Below are 10,208 nucleotides of genomic sequence, written 5' to 3' on the forward strand. Positions count from 1 at the left end.
GAATAAAAAAGCTTTGAAGTTTGAACATTACTCTTATGATAAATATTTCCAACCAAAATATTGTTCAACAAGTTTTGTTATTTTCAATGTAGCGTTAATTTGATTTGTACATATCTTTTAATATGTTTTTTTTACCATATTTCATATATCATGTAAATAATTTTTTATCAAAAATTTACGGCAATATGTTTATATATAGCATATATATATATATATATATATATATATATATATATATATATATATATATAATATAAATGACAATATTATAATTGTAATTTCAGTCTACTTACGCCACAGGAAGAACTATATATAAGCAAAAGGTAAGGCTGACAGCAAAAGAACAGGAGCTGCCTTCCACATTTCTCTCGGCATGAAAAAATAAGTTTCTAATTCTTTACGAGATAAATCAGCTATAGTTTTTTCAGATCCTGTGATATTAAGTACTATCTGCAAAGCAAAGCATTATTATGTACTAATTTTAATTTTATATATCGTATCAATTTAATATATTATATGGTACCCTCAAATATTCTTTCATGTCTGCATAAAATCTTTGACACCAAGCATAAAGAAACGATATGCTTTTACAGCTCCTGGAAATCGTTTTTCCACTACCTGCAATACATAATAAAATTAAGCACACAATGCTGATGTAAATGCACATAAGTGACATAAATAAGATTATTTATTTTGATTTCATTCAAAGCAGATATAATAAAAGTATTGAGGAATTCTCCCAATCATTCATATTACATGATTTTTTACTTTTTTAGAAGTTTGGAGCCCAAATTATATATATATATATATATATATATATATATATATAATTACAAAGTATTGTTTTAGTGCAATTGAAAAAATATTATATGATTAACATAACCTGTTCATATTGTTTCACATAATCGAAGTATTTCGAGAACAAATAGCGGTTAATCTTCTTCGCTTTCTCATTTTTATATAATGGAGTTTTATGTACATCTAATGCAGTACTTGTAGTACCTATAAACCTGTAAATAATACCAAATATTAATTTTCATACATTACGACTTTGATAGTGCCTAGTGAATATACTTTGTTAAAACTCGATTAGTTTCAAATATGTTGATACTCGAACGTAAGTGAAGATTACGAAATAAGCTAAACACATAATTATTTATAAAAGTTACGACATTACATGTTAAATTAAAGTTATGTTTATTAAATTGCGCGCACTTGCAATATTTCTTATTTCATACGAGATTGACATTTGTGCTGTCATTGATACTTTGTTATTAGATACGCGCGCGTCATTCAAATAAATAAAATAGGTGTCAGTGGAATTTTGCGTTAAGGCAAGTTGTATAAACAACCCGATATGTGCAAAGAATCTTTTTAATAAACTATAGTTGAAAGTGGTAATTAGCCTTAAGGCATGTTGCATGAATTTGCCGAAATGTGTAAGAATTGACTTAATCACAATATTTAGATAAAAATATCAAATGATGGCAATCGCTGCCAACTTTGAAAAATTGTCATCCCTCTGTCATCTTAGGAGAAGTTAGCTGCGTATACAAATTTGACATTTCGAATTTTAGGTTAAAGAGAGTGTTTATAAACATAGTTTAATCAATTTACAATAAGTTTTGCTACGTTAATTTTATCTGTTAGTTTTAATAAATGTGAATTAATGGATAGTAGTAGCATTATGACAGACAGCCTACCCTTTGAACTAGAATACTACTCATCAGACCTTCATCGAAATTTTTCGGTTTTTGTTTTGGGAAACAACACATGTCGTGCTTGTTTAACTCAAGATGAAGAAATGCAATCGTTATTTCCAGCAGAAGAATTATGTTCTTCACAACAACAGAATGATTTATTGAATATGTTTCTCTCTTGCACAGCCCTTGATGTATCTTATGACGACCCTTACCCGAAACATATTTGTAATGGTTGTTTCAGTGAACTAATTGAATCTTATAGCTTCTGGATGAAATGTAGGCAATCAATCGAGCAATTGGATAGTTTAACTGAAAGTACAGATTATTAAGCGACGATGTAAATGATTTAAATTATAATATTAATGAAACCGAGTTTCTACAATAAATGAAGAAGAATCTTATTTAAAGTTTGATTTGGTTCAAGATAATGATGATGAAACAGAATATAAAAATGAACAGGTACCTATTTCCTCAAATACTGATGACAACGAGGATATTGATGATTATATAAAGTTTTCAAGCTCAGTAGATTTAAATAGTTTCAATATTATTTCTGCAGAACTTGGTTCATGCATTCCAAAATCATCCCATAAACCACAATGTCATCAATGTCAATTATCATTTTCTGATAGAGCAGAATATAAAAAGCATTGGCAAAAAAATCATCGAAGGCAAGTACAAACAAATTTAAATCATTCAAAAAAAATTGAAGCCATAGATGAACCAACCGCTGAGAATGAATCATTTGCAGAGAAAGATCAAGATCATAATTATGAATGCCAGGAACTAGTTTTTCCACAAAATTCTGAAACAGAAATAGAAAAGTCTGAAGACCAAACGAGCCCAATGTTGCAAGATCGTCTTGATAATTCACAACAAAATTCAAGATTAAATGATCGCATAAACTTTCTTCAATGTTCACCAGATTTGAATAGTTTTGTAGACATTCCTGACTGTTCTTCACAAAATTCTTTTCGACAGCCCAGGTGTCACAAGTGCCAAATGTTTTTCACCAATAGAACAAAATATAAAGTTCATTGGAATAAATATCACAGTAAAAATTCTCAATTACGGTCTGGTTCAGAAAAATCAGAAACATCACCTCGTAAACCTGCTTGTCGAAAGTGCCAGTTGTTCTTTCCTAACAAAGCTGAATATAAAAAACATGCAAAGATCCATAACTTGCATTTATGTCCACAGTGTGGACATGTCAGCAAATCTAATAGTGCCTTGAGAGAACATTTTACAACGCATACAAACTTGCGTCCTTATAAATGCACTATATGCAATAAGACATATAAGTCAGCTACTAATCTTAATGTTCATAAAAGCACTCATATTGGTGTGTTAAAATATGCTTGTCAACACTGTGATAAAAAATTTGTTACTTGGGCATCAAGATTTAGTCATATAAGGACACATCATACTGTTTATGACAAACATATTTGTGAGATATGCTCTAAAGGTTTTCCTGATGCCAATAAGCTTCGCATTCATATAAGGTTTCATACAGGTGAAAAACCTTTTGCTTGTGAAGATTGTGAGATGGCTTTTAAATCTAGTGGTGAGCTAGTTAAACATAAGCTTAAACATTCTGGTATTCGCAATTATTCTTGTACAGAATGTGGTAAACGATTTTTAACTTCTAAACATGTCAAGCAACATATGGTTGTTCATACAGGGGAACGTAAATATAAATGCGAAATCTGTGGAAAAGGTTTCACACAATCACATGTGTTGCGTAGTCATCTGAAAATACATGAAAGGCAAGCATTAATAGATAATGATCTTCATAATGATGAAATGTGACTTATTTAATTTAAATTGTATAAAATATTAATATATGTATATAATAAATAATTGATCTCTGAATTTAATGTTTTACTGGTCAATATTATATAGTTGAAAACAAATTAAATATTTTTTTAAAAGAAAAAAGGAATAAATTTTAATAGATTTTAATATTTAAATATTATATTGCTTATTGTCAGATATGAAATTTATTTAAGTTACTTGAAGACATGAATAAAAAAGGATTTATTAATAAACAGAAACAGCGATGCTGCTGAATTCATCCAAACGCGATCTAAGGTAAATTTTATTTTTTTTGTCGACTTTCTCGCATCAATAGATTAATTATAATGTATTTAATGTATGTACAATTTATAAATATATTGATTGTTTTTAACATATCAAACTGAAAATTGTTTCAAAAAAGTTTCATTTAAATTTAAATAACAAAATATTTGTAAACGCATTTAATAAGAATTATTATTGACCCTAGAATAGTATATTGGTAAATTATAATTTACATATATACACTATTCTACGTAGAATAGTTCTAACCGTCTTTATGCAGTTAAAGCAGTACGATTGCTTTGAAAAAAAAGTTCATAATTTTCCAAATATTTCAAAATAAAGAAAACTGGAGCGATTTACATGACGTCGTTGATGATGCTTCGATAGTGGACTGTAATTTGTATTAATCGACGAAATGCAAAATCCCCACGATGATTGTTTTAGAAAATGAAACTTCTCTTATATTCAACTTAATTTTATTTTATACTATTTTACAAACTTCCTTCTCCTTTGACTGCTAACGCTAGACTAACTATTTTTTTGAATTCCAGGCCCGACGGAATACATTTTACAATCTTATTTTATAACCTAATTACATGAGCCGTCGAACCTGGGCAAGATCGTTCCCTATTTATGGGATTAACAAATTTTCCTGACCGTTGTATGTAATAATATTTTACAATTTTACGGAGACGTTTACACCAGATGTTTTAGTTTAAAAAATCATCCAAAAACATTTCTTAAAAAAAAGTAAATTTTGGTCAAAAATTCAAAGTAATTTTTTTCTCAAAAATGTTAATCTTAAAAAAAAAATTGGTACGGGAAGTTCCAGCAATTTGTCTTAAGGTACGATACCATGCGCCCCATTAGTTTTATTTATTAGGCTGGCTTTAAAAATAATAACAAATATATTAATGAAATTATGAATTATCTTTCACACTCAGGTTTTTTTTTCAAAAGAATAATAATTATTAGATGCTTTTAAAAAGAATAATAGTTGTTGATTTTGAATTAGATGCTGAAACAAAACTATAGATACTACAATGCTAAGAGATGCATGATTTTTGATCAAATATATTTTATCAAAAACCATCATATCTCTTCGCCTAGTAGTATTTATATAGTATTTTTTCAACAAATTCAAAATTAATAATTATTGATGATATTCTTTCTGAAAGTATATAATAATTCTTTATAAAATGCCAAAAAAAAAATTAAAAATAACTTTAACGACATATTAAAAAGCAAAGATTATTTTGAAATTTTTTATTTTAAGATATATCGATATTACTTTGTAATTATCAGTGATATGTACACATATATTGATACATTTATGTATATTAATTAACATAATTATGTAAATATTTTAATTTTTATAACTATATGTACTTAATTAAGATGCAACTTGCTTCCGCACCACCCATGAGGTGAAGTTGCTCGGCGCGTTTTTTTTAATGTGGTGTCGCCACAGAAATAGATACTTCTATTCATATTTACGTTTCTAACATTTCAGATGGAAATGGATATAGTGTAAATACTACTAAGTATCGATTTGTGCAGCCCTAATCCACTTAAACTAACTTATAAACTAATTATACCTAACTGACCCGAATATAACGCGAATAGAACCCCCGCGAAATGAGCTAAATGTACCTAAAAATTTCGGTTTTTAAAAATGAAAGAACCTCTCGTGGCGAAGAAGAAAAAAATGAATATAAAATGTGTACTTTAATATTTTAGCGGTGATTGTAAATTTATAAAAAAAGAGCATTTACATGATGTACCCCCCAGATCCACCATGTAAACACTTGGAAAAAAAAACTTCATAGGTTCCCAGCCTATGAAGTTTAAGGACAAATCATTTTGTGATTTGTAATTATTAATTGATTAATGTGAAGAAAAGCGCGAAAAATGTAAGAAAGGTTCTTTCACGACGCCACCCTTTTGAGCTCTGAATAAAAGCACGCAAACAACCCCAAAAAAGTACGACCAAAGATTTTAATGTCAAAACGCCCCCTAACCTGATATTAACTAAATATTACTATAATACAATAATATAATATTATAACTATACAATAATAATAAAAAGTCTTATCTCACAGTTAATTTCCCTTTTGATTAATATGTCATATCTTCCAATTCAGTTGTAGGGGTTGTAGGCGTGTAGTGGTGCTAGTTGATTTTGAGTATACCATTTTCTATTTCAAATCTCGTGTAAGACCTAAAAAGAGGTAAACATAGAATTTTATCACATTTATTCGTATGGGTCGTAGAAGTTATTCTTGATACCCACCTGCATATATCCTTTAATTCGGTAGTGGTCTTTTGGTGGTTCGTGTATATCTTGGTAAGACCTACAATACAATGTTTTCTTGGAAAGACATCTGAAATGAAAAAAAAAACACAAGTGCCCCTAATAGGGACGAACTTACAAACGGGGCCCCGGTTATATTAATAAAAGAATATATATGGTTATAACTAAGGTCTAATTAACAATAATACGATAAAAACCTCTACATATGCATATCCTCCTGGCAGTTATTTGGAAGTGCTGGTGCTTTGTGGTGCGAAAAGAAATTAATTGTGTAATCCTGAAATAAAAAGTGGTTTAAAAAATATAAAGAAAAATGATTTATACATATTACTTAGCAGTATGCCAATAATTTTAGTGTCTTGGTACATCGATTAGTCTGACCAATTTTCTTCTATGGGTTGTGGTTGGTACTCGCTTGCACATATCTTTCTATTCGGTAGAGGTTTTTTGGTAGTACCCGTATGCTTGGTAAGCAATTTTTTGGAAAGATATCTGAAATGAGAAACAAAAAAACACAAGTGCCCCTAAAAATAGGGACGAACATACAAACGGGGCCCCGGTAACATAAATAAAAATATTATATACTTATATCTAACTAAGGACTAATTTCTTAATATTAACTTATGAATACGAGAAAACCTGTACATATCCATATGGAGGTGAACTGAAAGGGTTAAGGGTACTCTTGTTAGAGTATAATAATTGCTATTTGGTATGTTTAGCATCTCACTCCTCAATATGAAGGGTTTAACTTAGCGCCCTAATTCGATTCAACAAAACCTGCAGTTTTCAGTGGAGATTTTAACTAACTACACGATTAAAACAGAATCTACTTATCAACTTATTTATTGTTACCGAGTTATGTTTATAGATCCGAGAGCTTGACTGCACTCATGTATAGTGATGCCTGAAGCCTAAATTCGAATGTACTAATGATTGGGTATAATTATAAAGCTAGAAACAATTAAAAATGTATAGAGCGCCGTAATTACGAAGAGGAAAGCTTAAAACCGAAAAACTCGGATTTTTCGAGATCGTGTTCCTTTTTCCTGGTACAACATACCATCACTATGCACTAACTAAGTGAGGGTGGCCTGTGTGCTACGTACTGGATTGACCACCTAAGAGGACTAATATTAAAAAACGATTGCGACTCCGGACCTCATACTATAGGAACCTTATAGGCAGGAGGTGATTTAGTTTGCACTAAGGGTTGTGCAACTCCCTGGAAATGATGTACGATGGCTTTATAGAACGCAAACACTTGCGACTCTGGACCTCATACGACAGGAACCATATAGGCGGGTGACGGATGTAGTTTGCACTAAAGGTTGTGCAACACTTTGGAAAGATTGCATGCTGTCGTTACAAAGTCGCAATCATTTTTTAAGTATCAGTCTTTTGAGGTAGTCAATCGAGTCAGTAGGACGCAAGCCTCCCGGCAGTTAGTGTATAATGGTGCGTGTGTTGTTCCATGGGCGAAGAACACAATCCAGAAAAAGTGAGAGTTCTCCGATTGTAAGCGATTCCCTTTGCCATCACGCCGTATCATACACATCTATAATTTCAAGCTTCATGATCAACCAAAACAATAGTATATCAGAATTTAGACTTAAGACATGGCTACAAAAATACTGTCATATCTTCGCACCTACGACGAACACAATTAGGTAATATTAAATAAGTTAATAAGTATAGATGCTATTTCATTCGTGTAGTTACGCACTCTACAGATAATTACCGGTTTTTACTAAAAGTCAGATTGGGGCGCTAAGGTCAACCCTGTATATTGGCAAATGCAATGCTAAAATGTACCAAATAGCATTCATTGCACCCCAAAAAGGGTACCCTCAACCCTTACAATACACCACGATCTCCTGGCGGTCATCTGGCAGTTCTGGTGCTTGCCGTCGCGGTGAGAAATTAACTCCTGTAACACTGAAATGAAAAGTGACTTGAAACAAATGAAATAGACAAAGACTTACAAATACTATTTGGTAGCCTGCCCGTATTCATTCCAGTGCTGTGGTACATCATATCGGTACACATGCTCTCCTGCTCGTTGTAGTATTCAAACTCCTGGTATCTTTAGTTGAGGCTCTAAAATAAATGTTAATTTTATTATTTTTTTTACATAATTTAGGGTTTTGTATCATCATACCTTTTTTTTAACTTCAAACAGTACGTCTTTAACGTTTCTCCGGTTAGGAGACTTATTGTGCAATCACAACAAATTTAAATTTTTTAATTAAAATATGTTCATTGCATTACAGCAGAAAAATCAGTCAAAATACAAACAAGTAATTTATTTACCAAAGTTTTTAAATTTTTAGACGAGTTATTTACATCGATGCTACTAATAAAATAATTCCAAAAAATTAAACATTGTACATTATAGGTACACATATTACTAATTATAAATTAAAGTGTATGGGGTTGCGTTGCTTCTGGGAAAAACATCGCAGGAATCCATACACCGAATGAAAAAATATATCTAATTAATTTATTAACGAAACGCGAATTACTTGAACCTGCCGTGGGGGGTAGGCGACGGGAACACATTTAAACGCGGAAATCGTTTCAAACAATATTAAAATTACGAATAAGTCTTCGCACGAACAAAAAAAAAAAAATTAAAATGTGGATGCAAATAACTCAAAATTATAATTAAAAAAAATTATAAAAAATAATTAAAAATTGTGAATGTGATTGAATAAAAAAATCATGCACAATAAAGCAATCCGCCACTGTGCAAAACACTGTGTGAAATCTGAAACAAGAACATTAGAAAATAAAACTAATGCAGTCAATTGTAAATATTTGAAACATAAGATTTATATTAAAATTTAATATTATTTAATTATATTTAAATTTTATAATCTAAAGATTGCATTAAATTATTTATGTCAACTCAAAGGCTAAAATTAAATATTTTCACAACAATAAACACTAAGGCGACTCTTCAGCACAAATATAATGAATTAGAAAATGTAACGTAAATCGTTTAATATTAAATATACGAATATTTACTTCAATTTATTTACGATCAAGTCAAATCGAATCAACCAAAACAAATTCCATGACACGTATTTCGTATTTGAAACTGAATGCACGAAACTATTACATAATACATAAATATTTTTAAAAGACTTACCACTGACTGTAGTGTACACCAAGCGAGCTCAAAATGCAGAATGATTTTTGTTGGAAATTACGCACCTTTTATATTGGGGTCAGAAAGGGACAAAACTATGAATTGTTACCAGATGATGCTTAAATTCAAAAATTGTTCTCTAATTGAATAGTTTCGGGCTCAGAACCATAGAGGGTGCAATACAAAAGGTTTGTACCTCACAATCAGTCCGAATTCAACCTTCGCGGCGAGGGTCGAAATTATTACTAGTTCTGTTTGATTTATATATTTGATTTGACTGTGAAGTATTATTTGTATTAACCATGTTTTTATTTGTATTTGCGTCTTATTAATTTGTGCGTTTTTATATATAATTATAAAATAAAATTAAAAGTATTTTGGTTATATATATATATATATATATATATATACATATATATAAGTATTAATAGAATTTTGGAACAAATATTAAATGTTAAATATGAAGTTACTGCTAAATATGAATTAAATATGAAGTACTTGTAATAGCGTACTGTATTACATTGTAAGAGAATGTGTTTTTGTTTTAAAAATTAAATATAATTTATATTAGAATATTGAATAAACTGTTAATATATAATTTTTACAGTTTTAAAATTACACTGACGATGAGGCTTACCTTGATCTCGAAATTTCTGTAATTTGAAACACACTATTTGAAAATTCTATTCGTAATACACGTGATCGCCTTTTTAGCGATCCTTACTTTTTTCAATCAATACGACCAATACAATCAACTAGCAGTGCATGGCATCGTGCTTTAAGGAAAATTGCTGGAACTTCCCGTGTTTTGAAATGTAAAGATAGGCAAAAGTTTTCATTTTCGATTTTTTTTTGCGATTACGGAAAGTTAATAAAATCAGTTTTTGTGTGATTTTATTAAATGGTTTTATGCAATTTTAATTTTGCACGATTGTTTTGTTCGATTTATTTTTATGTG

General features: G+C 30.0%; 1 protein-coding gene across 1 annotated transcript; it reads left to right on the forward strand.

The window, feature by feature from the left end:
* The first annotated feature begins 1,687 nt into the window (after nucleotides 1-1,687).
* On the forward strand, nucleotides 1,688-3,512 carry LOC113372105 (zinc finger protein 721-like). The gene is made up of 2 exons (XM_026612436.1): nucleotides 1,688-2,018; nucleotides 2,128-3,512. Exons 1-2 carry the CDS (start codon nucleotides 1,688-1,690, stop codon nucleotides 3,510-3,512), a joined length of 1,716 nt encoding a protein of 571 aa, XP_026468221.1.
* Nucleotides 3,513-10,208: the final 6,696 nt, after the last annotated feature.

This window comes from Ctenocephalides felis, unplaced genomic scaffold (assembly GCF_003426905.1).
Source record: "Ctenocephalides felis isolate EL2017-DRISC unplaced genomic scaffold, ASM342690v1 CF-g0.4_SCAFFOLD_01580, whole genome shotgun sequence".
Classification (NCBI taxonomy): Eukaryota; Metazoa; Arthropoda; class Insecta; order Siphonaptera; family Pulicidae; genus Ctenocephalides; species Ctenocephalides felis.

Coding starts and splice junctions, on each gene's coding strand:
- LOC113372105 (XM_026612436.1), top strand. CDS start 1,688: ATGACAGACAGCCTACCCTTTGAACTAGAATACTACTCATCAGACCTT. Junction 2,019..2,127: donor ATTGGATAGTTTAACTGAAA/GTACAGATTATT, acceptor ATTTGGTTCAAG/ATAATGATGATGAAACAGAA.